We start from the raw sequence: 22,966 nt of genomic DNA on the forward strand, positions 1-22,966 counted from the left end.
TTCTGAACTGGTGCAAACTAGGTTACGCAAGAAGGGCACAAAATGTGCCCTTCAAAGCAGTCTGGTGGAACTCAGAGGCCACCCCAGCCCTTAGACACCAAATACACAGGGGGGGTAGTCACACCTCTCTCCTGCAGGAAATCCTTTGTTCTGCCTCCCCGGCCTGAGCCAGGCTCACCAGAAGGAATGCAGAATAGTGTCTGGGGTCAGCTGTAGGGCAGGCTGGCAAGCAAGACCCCATAAGGCTGCAAAGGCAGAACTAAGGGATCATTCAAGGAACCCACAGAGTACATGGGTAAGCAACTAATACCGGAATTGGTGTAGTTGCATGATTTCAACATGTTTGAAACAAACATGCCTAGGTTCGGAGAACCCATTATGTAGTTGGACCACTCATGTTGATCAGTGAACACATCATACCTTAAGATGGCTTCACCACACTTAGACTCCAGGAATTGACCTGGGGTCTGTAGGAGTACCCTGTTCATCCAGGAGTACCCTCAGACATAAGGACATGAACCCTGCCCCTGGGTTTAAGAGCCTACCAGAGGGGTGACTTATAGTGTCGAAATGCAGTAACCAGGTTTGGTGGTGAAAAGGTGTATACACCATTTCATGCAGGCTGCAATAGCAGGTCTGCAGACATAGTTTTGCATTGGCTCCCATGGGTGGCACAATACATGCTGCAGCCCATGGGGGAGCCCGGGTGTACCTGTACCCTGGGTACCTAGCTACCATATAATAGGGACTTACATACGTACACCAGTATGTCGATTGTGAGTTTAAAATGTTTATCAGCAACCAAATTTAGGTAGAGACCACAGTCACTGGAGTCCTGATTAGCAGGATCCCAGTGAACTACAGTCTAAACACACTGACATCAGGGAGTAACTATACTAGAAAGATGGCACTTTCCTACATAGTGAATCAAATTCAGGGAGACTCGAAAAGCCCAGAGTCAACCCTGAGTTGATTTTGTGGACTTTTCAATGAAAACTCTTGGTGGCTCGTTAAAAGGTACCAATGTGCATGATTATGAAGGGCTTTACAATCTAATAATAAAAGTGCATCTGTTGAGTAACTGTGTTAAAAAAAGTTGCACCAGTACCTGGTGCACCTAGGTGCACTATCTCCTCAAGAGCTTGGGAAGAAGGCAACCAAGATTGATCAAAACTTCCACTGGTGGGGGAGACAACACAAAAAAGGCCAAAAGCCCCCAAATGGGAAAGAGGATAACCAAAACAAGGACAAAAACAAAGAGTCTTCTAAAGGCCCCCAAAAACCAGCACAGGAGGGTAGGCCCGAGACTTTCAATTGCAAGGATAGATGTAGCTGGCCTGGCCTATCTGGCCCAGTAGTCTGGAGAAGTTCAGACAACAATATCATATATATGGGATTCAAGTTGAAGCACTGAAAGAGACACTGATGCCAGTGTCACCATGGTGACTGAGCAACTAGTGTCCTCAGACCAGTATCTTCCTAGAGAGACATATACTGTCCTAAATGCTGACATTCAGGCTAAGGTCCATCCTATGGCAATGGTGTCCTTAGAATGGGGAGGGGTTACAGGCCAAAAGAAGTTGGTGGTATTTCCTGCTATACCTGTCCAATGACGGCCAGGGAATAATCTGGAGTCCTCAGCCTGGGCTGAGGTAGAAAGAAACACCCATGCAGCTATGCTAGGTACCCCTCAGTGAGTGGGTGTCAAAATCAGAGCACACAGCAAAGCACAGAGTGAAAACGTAGAGTTGGAGCCTGGAATAATGGCCCAACCTACCAGGAGAAAGGCCAGGAAGACTGGGGAACCAGCTTCCAAACAGATTACAGAACAGGATCTCTCTCTTCAGAGAGAAGGCCTAACAGCCCCGGAGGGAACTGAGCCTCAGGCCTTACATAACAGAGATCCTGGGACTAGGAACACCCTCTAGGGAAGATCTGTGCCAGGGAAAACAAACCTGCCCCATTCTTGAAGTTCTGAGGCAGCAGGCTCCTGCATAGAAAAAAGGTGATGTTAGTGGTACCCACATGACCTATTGGGAGAAGGGGCTCCTGCATACAGATGCCAGAGACCTTACACCTGGTGCCAACAGGAGACTGGTAGTACCTCAGCAATGCAGAGATTCTCCTAGCTTTGGCCCATGACATCCTATTAGATGGGCATGTTCACCAGACAAAAGACCTAACAGCCCCAAAGGGAACTGAGCCTCAGGAGCTTGGGCGTTACACAGCAGGGTTCCTAAGACCAGGGGGTCTCTAGGGAAGATCTGAGCGGGGGATAACAAACCTGACAGCTTGATCTGCCAATACCCTGCAGTCAAGTCAAAAGTGTTGAGATACTTGGCAGATGCCAGAGTATCTATAAGCTCATCTGCCCTGGGTATATGGTGAGCATCAGTCTTTTTGACTGTGTTGAGCCCTCTATAAAAAACACAAAAACTCACCTCCTTTTTCCCATTCTGAGAATGAGGCTTGGGTGCTAGGGGCTGTATTAGTGCTCAATCACTCTTAAGCCCAACATTTTCTGAACCTCAGACTTAATGCAGTCCGTGACATGGTCAGGCTGTCTATAAATCTTACTTTTGAAAGGTAAACTGTCTCCAGTATCTATGATGTACTCACACTAAGTGGTATGACCAGGTGTCAGAGAGAAAAGTTCAGAGAATTGGCCTAAGAGGTTCCTGCAATCCTCTTCCTGCTCCTCAGAAAGACAGTCTGCAAGAACAACCCCTTCCACTGAGCCATCAGCTGCAGTGTTGGAAAAGAGATCAGGGAGAGGGTCAATCTCTTCTTCCTGTCCCTTATCAGTGGCCATAAGTAGGGTTAAGTCAGCCCTATCATAGAAGGGTTTCAGGTGGTTCACATGAAGTACTCTTAGAGGACTTCTGGGAGTGCTTAGGTCCACTAAATAAGTGACCTCACCCTTTTTCTCCACTATCAGATGTGGGCCACTCCATTTGTCCTGGAGTGCTCTAGGTGCCACAGGCTTCAATACCCACACCTTCTGTCTTGGGTGGTACTCAGTCAGGACAGCCTTCTGGTCACGCCATTGTTTTTGCAATTCTTGGCTTGCCTGAAGGTTTCTGGTGACCTTTTTCATGTACTCTGCCATTCTAGATTCTAGGCCAAGTACATAGTCCACTATATCCTGTTTGGGGGGCTTTAAGGGTTGCTCCCACCCCTCCCTCACAAGGGATAATGGACCCCTAACAGGGTGGCCAAAAAGGAGTTTAAATGGGCTGTAGCACACTCCTGTCAGGGGTACCTCCCTGTAGGCAAAAAGGAGGCATGGTAATAGGACTCCCATCTCCTTCTGAGCTTCTCAAATAGTCACATAATCATACATTTGAGAGTTTTATTAAATCTCTCAACCAACCCATTTGTCTGGGGATGGTAAGGTGTGGTGAACTTGTAGCTTACCCCCACACTCTTTCCACATGTTTTTTAGATATGCAGACATGAAGTTATTACCTCTGTCTGACACCATCTTTTTTTGAAAGCCCACCCTGGAAAAGACTCCCAGGAGGGTCTGCCTTTGCCACTGCAGGAGCTGTAGTGGTCCTCAGAGGAATTGTTTCTCGATATGTAGTGGCATGGTCCAATAACACCAAGATAAAGCTATTGCCAGAAGCAGTAGGGTGTCAAGGGGGCCAACTATGTCAACCCCTATCCTTTCAAAGAGCACCCCAATCACAGGCAGTGGGATCAAGGGGACTTCTGTGGTGCCACCAGTCTTACCACTGGCTTGGCAAGTGACACAGGAGCGACAGAACTCTTTTGTGTCTTCAGACATATGAGGCGAGTGAAAGTGAGGGACTAGTCTGTCCCAGGTCTTGCTTCGCCCTAAATGTCCAGCAAGGGGAATGTCATGTGCTAGTGTCCGAAGAAACTCCATATACTGCAAGGGAATGACCAGTCTCCTGGTAGCACCAGGTGTTGGGTCCCTTGCCTGTGTATAAAGGAGATTATTTTCCCAGTACACTCTGAATGTCACTGACATCCCCTGCTTCCTGTTTGACAGCTTGCTGTCTCAAACCCTCAGACAGGTCTACTGTGCCACACTGAACTCTTCCCTGGCAGGCCCGCCTGTACCCAAAAGCTCAGCTGTGTCAGCTTGGAGCTCCTCTGGAGTAGGTTCTGCACAGGGAGTAGACTCCTCCTCATCAGAAAGGGAATCTTCAGTGGAAGGAGGGATAGAGGAGAAGGGTTTACCATTTCTACCGCTAGATTTTAGGAGCACATGGTCCATTGTTCCAGGATCCAAGTTTCCCTATCCTCTTTGCTTCTTGGCCTGAGCCCTTGTGAAAACAAAGATGTGCCCAGGAATGCCCAGCATTACTGCATGAGCCTCCAAGTCCACTTCAGCCCAAACTGAAATCTCCAAATCATTGCCCAGTAGACATTCTACAGGTTGGTCAATTGATACCATAACTTTCTTTGGACCAATAACCACCCCCACCCAGATGAGATTCACAACAGCCATGAGGTGGCTAATAGTGTTATTGTGGGCGTCAGTCATTTGGTACTGATGACCAAGTAGGTGTTGTTCAGGGGCTACCAGTTTTTCCATCACCACTGTGACAATGGCACCTGTGTCCCTGTAGGCCTCAACCTGAACATCATTCATTAGGGGTTGTTGCTTGTACTTATCCATGTTAAGGGGAAAAGCAACAAAGGTGGCAAGGTCAATGCCACTATCTGAGACTAAAACAGCCTCAGTAGTTTCCCTAACTAAACCAACCCCCACTACATTACTCAGAGTGAGCCCCTGCTACACCCTTGGACTAGTTATTTGTAGTATTTTTCCCACCAACACTGCTATTACTAGGAGCACTAGTAGAAGCAGGGGGGGTTGTGGTGGTGAGAGGTTTGATGTTCCTCTTGGGACATGTGGGGTCACTTGCCCAATGGCCTTTGTTCTTACACAGTTAACACCAAGGCTTTTTATTCTGCTGGTTTGAAGATGATTTAGACCTACCCCCAGAGGATATTTGTGGTCCTGATGAAGACTCTTGCTTTTTATCTTTGTCCCCACCTTTGTCATGTGACTTACCATGCTTCTTCTTGTCCTTGTCACCCCCGTATGAGCTTTTCTGCTCACCCTTGGTGTGACCCATTTGTCTGCAATCTTTCCCAATTCTTGGGGAGAGATCAGATCTGAGTCTACCAAGTACTGGTGAAACAAATCAGACACATAATTATTTAGAATATGCTCTCTCAGAATTAGATTACAAAGACTCTCGTAGTCAGACACTTTGCTGCCATGTAACCAACCTTCTAAAGCCTTCACAAAACAGTCCACAAAGTCTATCCTATCTTGTGAAGACTCTTTTCTGGTCTCTCTGAACTTTATTCTATATTGTTCAGTGGTTTAGGCAAATCCATCCAAGAGTGCTGTCTTCAAAATATTGTAATTATCTGAATCTTCTTCCCTGACAGTGAGGAGTCTATCCCTGCCAGAAAACGACAACCACAGAATAGCAGCCCCCTGCCCCTGAGGGACCATCTGTACTTTACATGACCTCTCAAGTGCAGCAAACTACTTGCAGTTGTCATCCCCCTCCTTGTAAGAGGGAACAATTCTGTGCAGATTTCTGGAACCAAAAGTATTCTCCCTAACACCATAATTCCTGAAACTGCTGCCACCATGGGGAACCCCAACCCCTGGTTACCAGACTTCTCCTGGTCATCCTGAAGGAGACAGAAAAGAAAATTCTTATTAGGGTCCTTGCCTACATCTAAGATCCTCTCTAAGCAAAGCCCCTTAAGTTCTCTGAAGGTCATGCCCTCATAGGGCCTCAGAGCTAGGCCAAGCAGTAGACATAGTGTAGTGAGTGTTAGAGTAGTTTAAGTAGAAAGAAAAGACCTACTCTACCTAACCTCTAGTCTCTTAGAACCGAAAGTAAGAGACTAGATCCTGTACTAGGTATAAGAATGTATAGCTCTAGGTATATAGTTACATTCCTGTGGAAAGCACCGGTGACAGAGTGATAAGGCAAGTGCAAGTACTTATCCCACCGCTGCACTACCAATGTAGGAGGCTAGCCTGGTTTGTAGTGGGTAACAAAGGTACTTATACCAGGTCCAGTTATCCCTTATTAGTGAAATGTAGTCAGTGTCTAGAAGCCAGGCTGTCTAGGGGTAGCTGTAGATGAGCAGCCAAGGCTGAACTAGGAGACATGCAAAGCTCATGCAATACCACTGTAGTCACACAGTACTTACACACATGAAAGCAAATACTCAGTGTTACAAAAATAAAGGTACTTTATTTTGGTGACACAAAGACCAAAAATACCTTAGAGACTATACTACCTTGGGAGGTAAGTAATATGCACAGTATAGACACTAGAATGCAGAAATAGCTGTAAAAACAGTTCGAAAACAGTGAAAATAGTGAAAATCACACTAGCTAGAAAGGGCCTGGGGGAGGGGGAGTTGACACAAGCCATATACTAAAATAGTGGAATGCGAAAGTCAGTTTCACACCTAGGCAAGTGTAGTGTGTGGAGGGGTGCTGGGAGTTTAAGAAAACACCAAAGGTAAGTAATAGAATCCACCTGAGCCCAGGAAAGCAGGAGTAAATCACAATAAGTTTCCTAGAACACACAAGAACACGTGATAGAAGATTATGCAAGAACCAGAAGAGACTGCAAGACACCAACGATGGATTCCTGGACCTGAAGACCTGAGGAAGAAAGGGACCAAGTCCCAGAAGCACAGAAGAGTCCAGGGAGAACAGGAGCCCCTGCTAACTTGAATGAAGGTGCAAAAGAAAAACCAACAGTGAAGAAGCACAGTCAGTACTGCACCCAAGAAGATGGATGAGGGTCCCAGGTTGGTGCAGATGATGTCCCACACAGGATGGATGATTGCAGTCTGGTCTGCATCGCTGGATTCTGCCAACAAGCCTTAGCACACACAAAGCATGCAGTTAATGGAAAATGGTGCTGCCTGGGACCAGGAGGGACCTGTGGTCTCTACCCAGGAGTGGGAGACAGAGGGTGCTCTCAGCAACTCAGAGAGCCCTCAGATGACCATGCAGCGCGGACAGGGGTCCCATAGCACATGGACAAAGAAGGTGCAAATGGAGGCCCAAGCAGCACTACACAAAGGGATCCATACCACCGGAGAACCACTCAGGAAGCTGTGCTGTGCGAGAAGAACTTCGTGGAAGGTCGCACACAAGCCTTGGCAATGGCAAAACCCGCGGTGCACCGGGGTACTGTCTTGCATGGGGAGGCAAGCTCTTACCGCCACCAAAGTTGGACAGCTGGACCTTAAGACCATCGGGACTACCTCAGTTCACCACCTGTGCTTGCTGGATCCACGCACTTCTTCAGGAGAGGGGACCCACACCACTGGTTGTCACTGCAGAGGGATGCCTGCTGAAGCAGGGTAGTGACTCCTTCAAGGGAGATTCCTTTGTTCTTCTGGTGCAGACTGAAGATAGGCAGTCCTCAGGGGATGCACGATCTGGAAACAGTTGCAGTTGCTGGCAGGAGCTGAAGATACAATGTTGCAGAAGTCGTCTTTGCTTCTTTGTTGCAGTTTGTAGGGTTCCTGGAGGGTCCAGATGCAGTTTTGTCGGTAGAAGGTGAAGTAAAGGATGCAGAGGATTCCTGCTGGAGTCTCCCAATCCGAATCTTAGGAAACACCCAGAGGAGAGACCCTAAATAGCCCTGAAAGGGGGACTGGTGAGCTACACAGGTAAGCACCTATTAGGGGAGGGACCGACATCACCTGCACCGACTGGCCACTCAGATGCTGCCAGACTGCCCCAACACCTTGGTCACTACCCTTTCCTTTGTCCAGTTTCACGCCAGAGCAGGGACTGGGGGGTCCCTGAACCGGTGTAGACTGGATTATGCAAGGAGGGCACTATCCTATTTGCAGAGGCTCTGGGAGGCTACCCCTCCCATGCCTGTAACACCTATTTCCCAAAGGAAATGCTTTGTTCTGCCTTCCTGGGCTTGAGCTGCTTGAGCAACAGGAGAGCAGAAACCTGTCTGCGAGGTGGCAGCAGCTGGCGCTGCCTGGAAAACCTCAAAAGTCTGGTATGGCAGTACTGGGGGTCCACTGTGGAGCCCCCTGAGTGCATGGAATTATACAACCAATACTAGAATCAGTGAGGAAGTACAAATGATGATGCACCACATAAACCGTATTCAAAAGTCCAATTCTTTAGTTTGAGTCCATTTAGATCTTCTCTTTATTTTTTTTAATGACAGCACATATTCCTTACATAGCAGACAGCCATGACGGCAATGACAGGAGCAAGGGTTGTTATCCTGTTGGATATTAACGAAGGTGCAGACAGTGGAGGATTCTGACACTATTGCTAGATGGATTATACTGTGGGAATATGGCGAACTGAAATGAAAGGGACTGAATAGCCCTAAAGAAGTCCTCCCTTAAAGGACAAAATGTGTTGGCTGTCTGCTATGTAATGAATATGTGCTGTCGTAAATAAAGAATAAAGAGAAGATCTCAATGGACTCAAACTAAAGAATCGGACTTTTGAATACGATTTTTGTGGTGCATCATCATTTGCATTTCTTCAATGTTTTCCTTTTTTAAGGAATGCACCTTGGCAGCAGGTGTGGGTATGAGTGCACACAATTTCCTATCATTGAAATTTTTTATATATAAGGATGTAGTAAGGGGTTAGTTGCATTGAATTACAGCCCGCTGCCATCTGTTAGGATATTAATACTAGAATCAGTATTGTGGTATAATTCTAAGATGTTAGACACCTTATACGGCCATATTTGGAGTTACCATTGTTCTTCAGGACACAGGTATTGACCTATGTCCAGTGCACGTGTAAAATGGCGTGCCCCACACTCACAAAGTCCAGGAAAATGGTCCTGGACGATGTGGAGGCACTAGTGCAGGGGTGCCCTCACAAACATGTACTTTGCACCCAGCCTTCAGGGTTGGAAGGCGTGACATATAGGTGACTTATAAGTGACCTGGTGCAGTGTAAATGGCAGTGAAAGGGTGCATGCACCATTTCCCGTGGGCTGCAATGGCAGCTCTGCAGAAGCCTTTGTATTGGCTCCCTCTGGGTGGCAAAAGTAATGCTGCAGCCCATAGGGATCCCCTGGAGCCCCAATGCCCTGGGTACCTAAGTCCCATATACTAGGGACTTATAAGGGGTGACCAGTATGCCAATTTGGGATGAAATACTGAGTACCAGTATGTGGTGACAAAATTGAGAGGAGAGGGAGCATAAGCATTGGGGTCCTGGTTAGCAGGATCCCAGTGACACAGTCAAACACCCTGACATCAGGCAGAAATTGGGGTAACATGCCAAAAAGAGGGTACTTTCCTATAGCTTGTAAATCTACTTACCTGATTACGCAGTTCTTGGTTTTGAAACATATATAAAAATAAATGTTTTTTTTTCTAAATTGGTCTCGGATTTATTCTTTGAGTGTGTGCCTCATTTACTGCCTCTGTGAGTACAACAAATGCTTAGCACTACCCTCTGATAAGCCTGACTGCTCGCCCACACTACCTCAAAATAGAGCATTAGTCCAGTCTACTTTTGTCTCTGCGATACCTATTGGGGATCCACTGGACTTTCGACACAGTGTACTTCATTTTAGTGCACTATATAGAGAGCGAGCTTCCTACAGATGGTATGATAAATCTCTCTGGGACTCGACTGCATGATTTGCGGATAAACTCCCAAGAGAAGATAGACTAGACTTTGAAAAATCCTGGAAGGAGGTGGCCTGGTCGCGAACCAAATAATTAGTGCAGGAGATGGTTCTGACCCAACGGCACATGGCTATGCACACGGCATGTGCACCAGATGTACATCATGGCTTAGACTCACGAGCCTTAAACCAGAGATGCAACAATACATCTTTAATCTTCTGTTTAACAAAAACTCGTTATTTGGATCCCAAACAGATGACAAGATACAAAACATTAAGATGGCATTGCATACCCCTAAAGTAGTGGGGTTAGAAAAGATTATGTAGACGATACAGACAATACGACTTCAGAGGGTTCAGACCTGTTACTGTGTCCCTCGTCACCACCATCATCAATACACCAAGGCTCAATACCAAGCCCGCAGATCAGCACATGGATGAGGAACCACTTGACAGCCCCCAGCCTCCTCAAAGACGCCCACTAAACAATGAGATCTGACTTCCTTCATTATCATTACCAACTCCGGTGGGGGAAGTATCGTCAACCATCTCGACGAGTGGTGCACAATCACCAGCGACAACTGGGTCTTAAATATTGTAGCAAATGGGTACTCACTTCGATTGAAGTCCCCTTCTCTGAGTGTTCCTCCTCCAAAATATTCTGGTCACCAGCTAAAGCTCCTGCAATCCCAAGTCTCCGCTCTACTTTGCAAGGAAGAATAGAGGAGGTTCCATTCTCTCAAAGGGGAGTAGGAGTATACTCACAGTATTTACTTGTAAAGAAAATAAGGCCCAAATGCAGACTTCAGACCCATCCTAGATTAACGTCTACTCAACAAACACATAAGGAAGGAAAAGTTTTGAATGCTGGCTTTCCATCAAATATACCTGCTGCTCCATCAGGTGGATTGGATATGTTCCATAGACCTCAAGGACGCATACTTGCACATTCCACACACCAAGAAGCATAGGAAGTTCCTGAGGTTCAAGGTGGCATCCAAACATTACCAATAAAGGGTGCTTCCATTTGGCCTGAAGACGGCACCCCCAACATTTTCGAAGTGCATAGTGGCTGCAGCAGCAGCATTGAGAAAGAAAGGCATCTTTGTGTGCCCATACTTAGACGACAGCCTAGTGAAAAGCTCCTCCCAGATATGACGAGAAAACACTCTGTCAACATCCTTCAGTCGTTAGGTCAGCAGATCAATCTCGAAAAGTCCATCTAAGCCTCAACTCAACTACCTCGGGGCGACACTGGATACAAAGGTTGCAAAACTGTGTCCTTCAGAGGAGAGACTCATCAATAGCAAGGAAGTCTGCCAACATCCTTCACACTCTGCATCCATCAGCCAGGCAAGCAGTGTCCCTTCTGGGATCCATGGCATCATGTATCTTCATTGTTCCCAATGCCAGGCTACACAAGAGACTGTGCAGCAGAATCTAGAGGATCAGTGGGATCAATTCACAGACCATTGGGACACCAAAATCAACCTGTCTCCAGCTGCGCAAGCATAAATCCCATGGTGGTCTCAAAAACAAAAACTGTTGATTGGTGTTCCATTTCACCAGGACACTCCTACCCAGACAATCATCACAGATGCGTCTCTCTAAGGCTGAGGTGCTCACATGGGTACCCTACAGACACAAGGCCTGTAGTCCTCCAAGGAGCAACAACACCACATCAACATGCTGGGGCTATGGGCAGTGCATCTAGCCCTCAAGTCTTTCAACCCATCCAAACGAACACGACCACAATGCCCTATCTGAACAAACAAGGGGACACAATCTCCCGCCCCCTATCCCTGGAAGCACAGGCCACCTGGCACAGGCTCATATTGAGGAAATTGACCATCTCTGCAATTCATCTACCAGGAGTCCAGAACATGAAGGCATACTCTCTAAGCCGAAACTTCAGACAATGTTGTGAGAGATATCTTTCAGGAATGGGAGCAGCCTCAAATAGACCGGTTTGTAGACGAAACAAGCAAAAAATGACCAGACTTTACATCTAGGTTCTACTGACCACGAACGAAGGAGGATGCACTTTTGATAAACTGGTCAGGGACATTTCGGTACGTTTCCTTCCATTCCTCTGGTAACAACAGTGATCAACAAACTAAACAAATAGAGGACCAGAATGATGCTGATAGCCCCAGAATGCCCCCCCCCCCCCCCCAAGTGGTGGTACCCATATCTTCTCCACCACTCACTGAGCTTGACAGCATGGCTCCTGAATTACTGATGTATGGACAATTAGGCCTTCCTCAGGAATGCATCAACATTCTCGGAGTCGAACAGGTCTTCGACCAGACTACTCTTTCAAATGGGAGAGGTTCTACATGTGGTGCGGTCAGATTCATTTCAACCCAATTCTAGTCCAGGAGGAGGTAGTACTACCCTTACTCCTCCATCTAGCTAAATCTGGTTTACAATTTCCCTCTATTTAGGTGCATCTTGCAGCAAATTACTGCTTATAGAAAATAGTCTTCTCAAATGTCATTTTTCCAAATAACTGTAGTTAAAAATTTACCAGAAAGACTAAAAAAAAGTGTTTTCACCTGTACGTTCCCCCTCTCCTCTCTGGGAGTTGAATGTGGTACTTTCAAAACTCTTGGGTCCACCTTTCAAGCCTATACATAAGGCTTCCTTACAGCAACTTATATGGAAGACTACTTTTCTTTTTACTGTTACTTTGGCATGCAGAGTCAGCGAAATACAGTCTCTATGTGCCAAAGAGCCTTATACAGTGTTCCATGCCAACAGGGTAGTGATGAGAACTCACCCTAGTTTTCTTCCCAAGATAGTGTATGATTTCCACATAAATCAACCCATTCACTCCCTACATCCTTTGCTAATCTGTCTACACCAGCAAAAAGAGTGCTACAATCTTTAGATCTGAAGCGAGTACTGACGTTTAACTGGACAAGACTAAAGACATCAGACAGTCTGACTGCCTGTTTGTGAACTAAGATCCTATGAGGACACTATCACCACCTCTAAGCAAACTATTTCCAGATGTATAGTTTCTTGCATTATGTTTACTTACCAGTGGGCAAACAAGCAATTGCCTGTCAGGCTCAAAGCCGACTGTACAAGTGGCAAGGCGGTAACAGATGCCCTACTAAAGAACGTCCTCATCTCCAAAATATGCAAAGATGATACCTGGAGATCGGTACATACTTTCACAAGGCATTACTGTCTAGATTCAGATACTAAGACAGACACCCAAGTAGGGCAGGCCTCCTTAAGAAACCTATTTAAATAAACGTGTCAACTGCTATTGCTTTCTCATGCTTCGTCCGCAGGTGTCTGGGATGGCCTTGCTACTCTATTCATTGCTTATGACTACTGATGAGGATCCCCTGGAAGAGAAGGATAAGTTACTTACCTGTAATCCTCCTTCTCTTCCAGTAGAATCCTCATCAAAGTCATAAGCAACCCGCCCACCTCCCCGGACAAATCTTGCATACAGCAGTTAATACATGGCTGTGTACTGTTCTGCACATCACTGTAAAAACGTACTGACCTAACTGTCACCTGTTACTTTTGGGGCATGATCGGATACAAGAGGTACAGAGGTACTGGAGGTCTTAAAGGCACAGTCCCATTATTCTTTTGTAATGCTTTAACGCAGCCTATTGGCTAACAATGCCTGTGCTGTTCCTTGCAGTTTTCTCTTAAATAAAGGCTGAATTTGCACCCTTTGCTTTTTCTTTTCTCATTTACAGAACTCTAAATCTGGAGAAATGTTTATTAAAGAAAAACTGAATGTAAATTGGTTATTTTTATCCTTTAATATAGGCTGCATAGACACATGTAAATATGTGTGTATGAATTTCTAGGTAAAGTCTTTTATGCTACATACACAAATACTTGGTCATAAATAGTAACGCGCCTCCCTGCCGGTGCAGCGTTAGGGTTAAGACCAGAGCCCCCATAAATAACCATAGAAGAATGACGCTGCACTCTCGGAGGCTGCAATAGCAGCGTCGTTCTTCTGTGGTTATTTATGAGGGTACTGGTCCTAACCCTAAACGCTGAACCGGCTGGGAGGCGCATCGCAATTTATGACCAAGTATTTGTGTATGAAATATTGAAACAGCGACAGTGCCCGGCATCAAGTACTGTGGAGAATTTTGGAGCGAGCAAGGATTTTTTTTTTTCCTGCATCTGTACATTACACTGGAAGATAAGGAATTGTGGTCTGACTTCCAAAAGTGCCTTGATGTTACCCCAGAATGGAAGGCACTATCTTGTCAGAAAAATATGGTGAGCAGATGCCTCTCAAGTTTCTTATAGGAGCCCTAGTGCGTAACATCACTTTGTCGGGGTGCACAGACAAGTATGGAGGCTTTGAAAAAAGGGCCTGAAGCTCACTCACCCTGCGAGCAGAGGTGATGGCGATGAGAAAGACAGTTTTGAATGTGAGGAGCCGTAAGGGGCAATTATACATTGGCTCAAAGGGGGTACATATTAAGTATGTAAGTACAAGATTAAGATCCCACTGAGGCATGATGAAGGGAGTGGGAGGAAATAAGTGGGTGAGCCCCTTCAAGAACCTACTCACAAGAGGAGATTTAAAGAGTGAAGGCTGATCATGAAGCCTAAGAAAGACGGAAATGGCAGGCAGATACCCTTTAAGGGTGCCCAATGTAGAGCCCTGCTGGGCTAAAGAAAGAATGAATAGAAGAACCTCTGAAAGAGGGGCAGATAGGGGGTCAACAGATTTGTTGGTGCACCATGCAGGCGGATACAGTTTTAGTCGATGGATGCCTGGCTACCAAGATAACATTGCAGACTTCGGGTGGAAGGGCAAATGCCGTCAACTGTTGCCGCACAATCTCCACGCATGAAGGCAGAGGTTGGACAGGTTCAGATGGAGGACCGTCCCCTGCTGCTGGAACAGAAGATCTGCCCGAAGAGGCAGTCTGAGTGGAGGATCGATGGACATGCTCAATAGCTCTGGATACCACACTCTTCGAGCCCAGTCAGGAGCCACCAAGATAACTTGGACCCGGTCGTACTTGATTTTCTTGAGAACTCTAGGCAGAAGAGGGATAGGAGGAAAGGTGTAAAGGAGGCCGGAGTTCCACTCGAGACGAAAAGCGTCTCCAAGCGAGTGCCGCCTTGAAAACTCCAACACGCAAAACAGCTGACTTTGCGCATTCTCTGCAGAGGCTAACAGATCTAACCAAGGCTCTCCCCACTTGAGAAAGAAACCATGCACGCCTAAGGATGGAGACGCCATTCGTGATAGACTGTGCGTTGGCGGCTGAGTTCGTCTGCTCTGGCGTTGAGAGAGCCCGCCAGATGTTGAACCATCAGGGTAATGCCCTGATGTTCCAGCCATGTCCAGAGGCGTAGGGCATCCTGACAAAGGGTCCAGGACCCTACCCCGCCTTGTTTGTTGGAGTACCACATGGTGGTAGTGCTGTCCGTGAACACCTGCATTACTTTCCCTTTGAGAGAGGGAGGGAATGCTTTCAACGCAAGTCTGATCGCTGGGAGCTCCAGCAAATTTATGTGGAGTCCTGACTCCGCCGGAGACCAAAGGCCTCTGATCTCCGCCTCTCCCATGTGGGCGCCCCAACCCAGAAGCGACGCATCTGTCACTATAGAGAGATCTGGGTGGGGAAGGGAGAGGGATCTACCAGTGACCCAATTGGGATTCGAAAGCCACCACTGCAGGTCTTTTGAAGTTCCCGCCGAGATCTGGACCATGTCGGAGAGATTCCCCTGATGCTGTGCCCACTGGAACCTCAAGTCCCACTGCAGAACCCGAATATGCCACCTGGCATGTGTTACTAGCAGGATGCAGGAGGCCAAGAGGCCCAGCAGTCTCAGAGTCTGTCTCACCAAAACCCAAGACCAGGGAATCATAGCCTGAATGTCTTGGACTCGCTTTTGGGGGAGGATAAGCCCGAAACAGCACTGTGTCCAGAACTGCTCCGATTAAAGGGAGCGTCTGAGAGGGAGTCAGGTGTGACTTCAGCACGTTGATAGTGAACCTCAGCTGGTGCAGGAGGTCCGCCGTAGTCTGGAGGTGGGAGACCACTGTCAGGGGCGAAGGCACCTTCAACAGCCAGTCGTCTAGGTAGGGGAAGACTGAGACCCCTAACCTGCGCAGATGAGCTGCAACCACCGCCATCACTTTCGTGAACACCCGAGGGGCAGTGGTAAGGCCGAAAGGGAACACAGTAAATTGAAAGTGCTCATGACCTACCACGAATTGTAGGTAACGTCTGTGGGAAGGCAGGATGGGGATGTGGAAATAGGCGTCCTGTAAGTCCAACGCTACCATCCAGTCTCCTGGGTCCAAGACAGACAAAACCTGAGCCAGGGTGAGCATTTTGAACTTCTCCTTCTTAAGGAAGTAGTTCAGGTCCCGAAGATCTAGGATGGGGCGCAAGCCTTTGTCCTTCTTTGGTATCAGAAAGTAGTGGGAATAACAACAACGACCTACTTCTGGCACAGGGACCCTTTCTATAGCTCCCTTGGCCAAGAGAGCCGCGACTTCCTGGCGGAGAAGCACCAAATGATTCTCCGAAAGGTGATGGAAGGATGGTGGCATGTGTGGTGGTGCAGATTCTAAAGGGAGGAAGTAGCCCTTCCGAATTATTTGCAAAACCCACCCGTCTGTGGTTATATGTTCCCAGTGGGGCAGGTGATGGCGGATTCTGCTATCAACTGGGCGGGAGTGAGGGAACGGACTAGGAAGGTTTGGAGGCTGCTGCGGGGGCAGAGGTAGACTGGACAGACCTCAGGTTTCCTGTCCCACGCCACAGGGCGCCCCTTCCGTGGCCATGAAAGGGACGAAAAGCGGACTGTGGGGGGCAAGTGGCGGAAGAAAGGCCAAGGGACCGAGTCGTAGCCCGGGAATCCTTGAACCTCTCCAAGGCAGAGTCCGCTTTGTCTCCGAAGAGACGGGTGCCATCAAAGGGCATGTCCATAACTGACTGTTGGACATCCCCCGAGAAGCCAGAAGGACGTAATCAGGCATGGCGCCGTTCGGCCACTGTCGTTGCAACCGATCTGCCCAGAGAGTCGGTCGTATCCAGCCCACAACGGATCGTGGACTTTGCCGCGTCTCCCCCCTCTTGGACTGCTCGGGAGGCAATAGCACGGGCCTCCTCCGGTATGTGCGGCAGGACTTGCGCAACCGTATCCCACAGCGAGTGGGAATAACGGCCCAAAAGGCATGCGGTGTTAACGGACCGCAGCGTGAGGCTGGAGGAAGAAAACAACTTCTTACCAAATTGTCCTAGTCTTTTGGATTCCCTATCCGGGGGTGCGCAAGGGAACACGCCAGAAGAAGAGGATGCCTGGATGACAAGACTCTCAGGCATAGGATGTTGGGACAGGAACTTTGGGTAGTTCGGTGCAGGCCGATGGCGGCGAGCAATAGTCCTGTTTATAGGAACCCGTGTGTTGGGTTTGGACCATGTACCCAAAAGGACATCAGTGAGAGCCTCATTAAATGGGAGAAGGGGTTCAGACGTAGAAGACCCAGGCTGAAGCACTTCCGTCAGGAGATTAGACCTGACTTCGACGGTAGCTAGCTCAAGACCAAGGACCTCAGCCCTTCTACTAACCACCATACTATAGGTAGCTCCCTCCGCTGTAGCCACGGTAGGAAAAGAGAGCATGCCAGCATCAGGAGAAGTATCCAGACCACTGGCTTCGCCCAAGACCTGTGCCCAGTCCATAGTAGGGTCTTCTTGGTATTCATAAGGGTCCAGGGACCCCTCCAAATCCTCCCCGTATTTGTACCCATAGGAAAATGGGTCAGAATCTGACCTCGGGCGAATAGGGCCCACCGAAGCCGATGGCAGCGTCGCCCGACACCGCTCCGAGTCGTCGGGAATGAGAATCGGGTTGACGTCGATAGTGGGCACTACCGACGTCGGGAGCGTCGATAAACGACCCAGCGCCGGGGAAGGTCTTGATTGTGCGACCGGTGTCGGTGTGGATACGAAGTCGCCGTGTCGGGGTCGGCACACCCAAAGATGAGGCGCACGGGCTCGTAGAACTCTGAGTTGGGCGGGGGTCACTCCGGCTTAAGGAAACTCGGGGAAGCGCGGAGTCGACCCAGACGTAGGCTCAGAGGACTAGTGCGTGGACGCTCGTCCCGCGTCAGCTGAATGACGGGATGAAGTCAGAGAGCGATGGGACTTCTTCGACTTCTTCTTCTTACCTTGACCCGAAGATTTCGGAAAAAAAGAGTGGCGATGGCTCCGTGACTGATCGAGACCTTCCTCTCGAGCAAGATCGGGATCTACGCGGAGTCGAGTGCCGGGCCGCCATCAGCTTTAGGGACCACTCCCTCAAAGCCTTCGGATGCACTGCCCGACACTCAGAGCATGACTTTGGGTCATGGTCGCGCTCGAGGCACCACAGGCAACGAGATGAGGGTCCGTCACTGACATCACGCGGTAGCAGTCCTCGCACGGCTTGAACCCGGTCTTCGGGGACATCCTCGACGCACTAAGTGTTGAACCAAAAAAGTTCGACAAAACGGTCGAATTCGGCCAAAAAATAGCAGAAGGTGGTTCTCTCTCGGATCAGCGCGTGGCGCAGAAAGAAAAGAACTGACGTCACTGCGCGAGGGCTGCGTCTATGTACTACTCCAGAGGTCATCACGGCGACCACTAAGCCTACGGAGTCGACCTACGCCACCTACCGACACGCAAGAGTTTTGCTCAAAGAAAAATCTCTGGATCCAGTCTGACCCCTGGGGGAAAATTCTAAGGTAAGGAATCTGCAACTAGAAGTCTCTATCAGATGAAAAAAAAATAACTCTGCAATGTTTAAATGGATGAAAAGGCACGGAGAATGACATTTATATAAGCACAGACTTTCACATGGATGAAGATATGTTAAAAATTGAAACTGCATGAACGTGCTGAAGGGAGGAGAAGTGTCTTAATTGTTTTCAGGTGTGGGAATTTTGGTACCTATATATATATATATATATATATATATATATATATATATATATATATATATATTGTGCTCCGGGGTCCCCGCACATAGGCGGGAATATTCAGTGCTTACAGTGCTTATGACTTTGAAGATGATTACCCTGGAAAAGAACTAGGATTACATATAAGTAAGTTAGCCTTCTCCTTCCTAAGTCTTGGAAGGTGTTGGAATTATCTTGTAGGAAAATGTTCCCTGACATCCTGCTGCAGGCTTTAACCAAAAACAACTTGGCCCCCCCACAATCTCCTACTTTCCTCCTAGGATCTCCATATTGTTTGACTTTGTCTGCATGCCTGGGACTGTTACATATCCATCCTGGACCAGCTCAAATAACCTAGGAGAAACTACAGTTGACTATGACCCTTGCATATCTCAATCACACAATGATCATACCCATTGGACATTAGAGGAGCCTCCATAACTGAAGGTTGAAGTGATTAGATTGGTGAGAACTGACCATACGTACATGCCACATTGGCCAGCATTGGGTTCCACATTTTCCAAAATCCAAGAAGGAGCTGTATAACAGTGGGGCTGAGAAGGATCATTCATGGATGTAACCTGGTTGATTATGGCCTACAGACTGACTTAAAGAAGACACCACTTTCAGGAAAAATGCCCACTTACCAGTGAAATACACAGCCTAGGTGGCAGAGAGGACCTATCGGTGGAGTGGTCTCATTGTATCTGTTCCAGGACCTGAGTCCCAACCAGGTTCTCAGGAGTCATTATCATTAGTTGCTGCACATGGCCTTTGAGGCAGTGGGGATCATTCCGTTTTATTTATTACATATAATTTAAAGTCACTAGAATGAAGGCTGATGTGCAGGCCCTTTTCTGAATGGGCTCAATGTATCTACTTTATATTTTTATGTGATGCCCATACATTTAACAATTTGATGTTTATTTATGATTATGGTAAAATGTACAAAATGCATTTAATCCTACACATTAATCCAAGTTGGTGTACCTTGTGCATAGACATGGGACTGAAACATCACACCAAATCATGTCATTACAAAGACTTACTCAGGATCACTCTCACAAACATCTTCATAAAGATTTTCTTCCAGGGCATCTATTGGTGTTCCTGTTGACCCACGATAACCAGTATCCACACTTGACTCCCTCTGCATGGTTTGCCGTTCCATAGATTGAAACACCGGGGCTTTTATATTTTCAGCATCTGGAATCTAAACATTCATCAATTTCATATATAATGACAAAAATCAATTGTAAAGTAGAACTGAGCTTACATTGTATTTAATATGATACATTTAATAAACACTATAGCATGAGAACATCTAGATACAGTCCAAACGTTCAGGCAAGTTGTCTCTGAAAGTTGGAAAATAAGGCAAAGAGAGCATCAACTGTCATTACCCTCGTGAAGGAGGTGGAACAGGGGAGTTTAAACCCTAATCTTTTGCTTTTTGTTTCCTTCAATTGAAATTTTAAGGCGGTCACAACTCAGAAAAAAAAGTCCAAAAGTAAAAGTGGTGTGACTGTATTAAGAGTGACGAGCATACTGACTTTCATTATAGTCATCTTAGGTTGATATGTAGATAGCAAAAACACTGCCACTTTCTGGATTGTCGCTGTGCATTCCCTTTCAATCCCTACCTGACTCACTGTTGTGAGTTAAAAACTACAGAGAAGCCACACTGGGAGATATCACTCCTGAGCACTGACAAAGCTAGAAGGTGTCGGTCACTGATCACACTGCTGCATCCTGTACATGTATGTGGCTACTTCTACTGATAACACAGCAGACAGGCACACTCCTGACACCACCAGTGTGGTATGCAGTGATCAAAGAAATACATGGTTATCTCTAGGACAAACGTTATCTAGATGAAAAAAAACTAACAGTCTTATCCATATCTATGTCTACAGTGCGATTTTATTCACATGATTTTCATCTGAATTGGCAATTGGGGTAGACACATTTTGTACCTTTTTCACTTCAAACAAACAGCATAGTCTGCGGATATACAGCCCTCCTACCAGTCGCTCTCACCATTTCCACGCCCGATAACTGCAACCTCCCCAAAGGTACACCATGTAGCGTAGGAGTGTTCTTGTACATTATATTTTACTTAAAGAATCTGATTATATGGGTTTTAAGAATGCCTGCAAACACTGTGCTCTTTTAAATTGAAATGCTGTTTATTCTGTTTAAAGTTTAGAAATAATCTATGCATTTCACTTTTATGGCAGAAGAACTGATGCATTGCTCTTTTTCAATGACCTTTGGTTGAATAAATTGATTAAACAATTTTAGTAACAGCAAAATATTTCTTCACTGTGAAGCTATAATATTTCTGGCCACAAGGAAGCATGCAACACAAAACATATTAACTGATAAACTTTGGCACTCATATAAGACCAAGCCAATGAACAGCTAGAATTATACATAAAAACAAGATCTTTCAGAAAACCTCTCCATAGACTTTTTAAAAAGAAATGATTACCCTGAAGTTGGTATTTTTGTCTCGGCATCCAGCACAGTGCCGCTCCTCTAACAGCCAGAGAGAAGTAAGGATGGCGGCTGCAGACGTCTTGACCCTGATTATCGTACTGTTCTCACGGATCAACTCTTCCTTGCTGGAGCCACACAGGAGTTGCTTCTCTGACCACCTGATCATCCATTCCAACAATCTTGAAACACCCCCAAATTTAGTTTTCAATTCCGTCAGGAGCTCTTCACTTGGCAATACGGATTCAAAGTGAATTATTTTGAAAGTGTTCACAACTACAGGAGTTTCAGTACTTTGATGGGGTTCCTTTGGACAAGCAGATGATTCTTCTTGATGGTCCTCTTGGAGAGCAGTCCGGAGATTTAAACCAAACAAACCTTTTTTTCCCAACGTAGCGTTATTACCTTCATTAAAATATTGAATTAGAGAGGGCTTTGAAGCTGGTAGAAATATTAATGAAGTGGGATTAGAAGGTAGCCTACGTAAAGCATTTTCCTTTTCGTCACATGGTTGGACTGAGTTCACTGGTTGTGCGCCAGCCTCTGCAGAGGCAGTGTAGCTATAACCGGCTCGAAAAACATTGCAATGTTTACTCCTACCCTGGCGGCGTTTCAGTGTTGTGTGCACATCAAAAAGCAGAGAGTTCAGCTCGAATTCACGTAAGTGTTCTGAAAAACTTGTTAAGAATGGAATGCAGGGATCAGTGTAATTAATCAGATCTCTTTCTAGCAGGTAACTCATAAAGAGATCTAGAAAAGCAATATATTCATCGTCATCTCGTTCGAATTCCCACGTTCCCACAGAAGGCAGCAGTGTAGTCTCTTTTGGTTCTTTCTGATCAGTCTTACTTTTGGCAGAAATATCTTTTTTCCTATATAGAGTGTCATTGTTGTAACGTAGATCCTCTGTAACTGACATTTCCATCCTGAAAGTAAAATAAGAGGAAAGTGTTCAGGTCTATTAAGCCCCTCTTTTATTTGAGAAAAAATACTCTGGAGTACATGACAAATCAGCTGAAAATATAATCACCATAGTTCTTTACTTTACAAGTGCAAGAGTGGCAAACAAGTGCTTGCATGGCACTGATCGAGATGTATACAAAGGTGTTAATAAACTATAAATATATATTATATATGTAGGGCCACGATTTTTCACACATTCCCAACAGGTGGACGGAAGAAACTTCATAATTCATGTATGGTGCTGGCGTCCAACTATGAAGCCAGCTGCTCTACATCACGATATCATCATATCTTGACTGCTCTCAAGTATTTCAATAACATTACTTTAACTTTGCTTAAGTCACACCTACATTTGCTGCCCAACAACCATCACAAATGAATGCATGAGCAGGCCCCAAAATACCGCCATAAAAAAATACAACATTAGTACCCTGGACATTAGATTATAACTTTGTAAAGACAAGGACTTGTTGTGTGGATTGCTACTGTAGTCAACCACCTCACTTAAAAGAAAAATGTCACACCTTTTCTGACACCTCTAGACACGCACTACATCCAACAACAAGGTGATTCAGATTGCATTGTGGCCCTAAATATTCTTTTAATTTCTTTACCCTGTACCTCCCCTCTTTAAACTCAAGGGTGTCTCCAATATTACTCAATTTAGGTTGTCATTGAAATGGCTACAAGTATAATGGGGCGCCTTTAAAGAACAAACAAAAAACCACATGCACACAGGAAAAAAAGTATACCACAGAAATCTCCTGCAATTAGTTAACCAATATCCCCCCACCCAAGAGACTTTTGAAATATGCATTGTCAGCTGGCCAATCCCAACAGTAGACGTTTATTTAACTGAAAGTAAATGTCTATTTTGTAC

The 22,966-nt window shown here is 46.4% G+C and overlaps 1 protein-coding gene across 6 annotated transcripts in view; it reads right to left on the bottom strand.

Moving 5' to 3' along the window:
- Nucleotides 1–22,966, bottom strand: part of CPLANE1 (ciliogenesis and planar polarity effector complex subunit 1) — a 1,992,329-nt gene that overhangs the window by 999,447 nt on the left and 969,916 nt on the right. For all 6 annotated transcript variants that reach the window (XM_069221234.1, XM_069221235.1, XM_069221236.1 and 3 more), the window contains 2 exons: nucleotides 21,119–22,049; nucleotides 19,674–19,837 (listed from right to left, as the gene is read on the bottom strand). In XM_069221234.1, the coding sequence (XP_069077335.1) occupies nucleotides 19,674–19,837; nucleotides 21,119–22,049 (1,095 nt within the window). The remainder of the gene's footprint in view (nucleotides 1–19,673; nucleotides 19,838–21,118; nucleotides 22,050–22,966) is intronic.

Source organism: Pleurodeles waltl, chromosome 1_1 (genome assembly GCF_031143425.1).
Source record: "Pleurodeles waltl isolate 20211129_DDA chromosome 1_1, aPleWal1.hap1.20221129, whole genome shotgun sequence".
NCBI classification, from domain to species: domain Eukaryota; kingdom Metazoa; phylum Chordata; class Amphibia; order Caudata; family Salamandridae; genus Pleurodeles; species Pleurodeles waltl.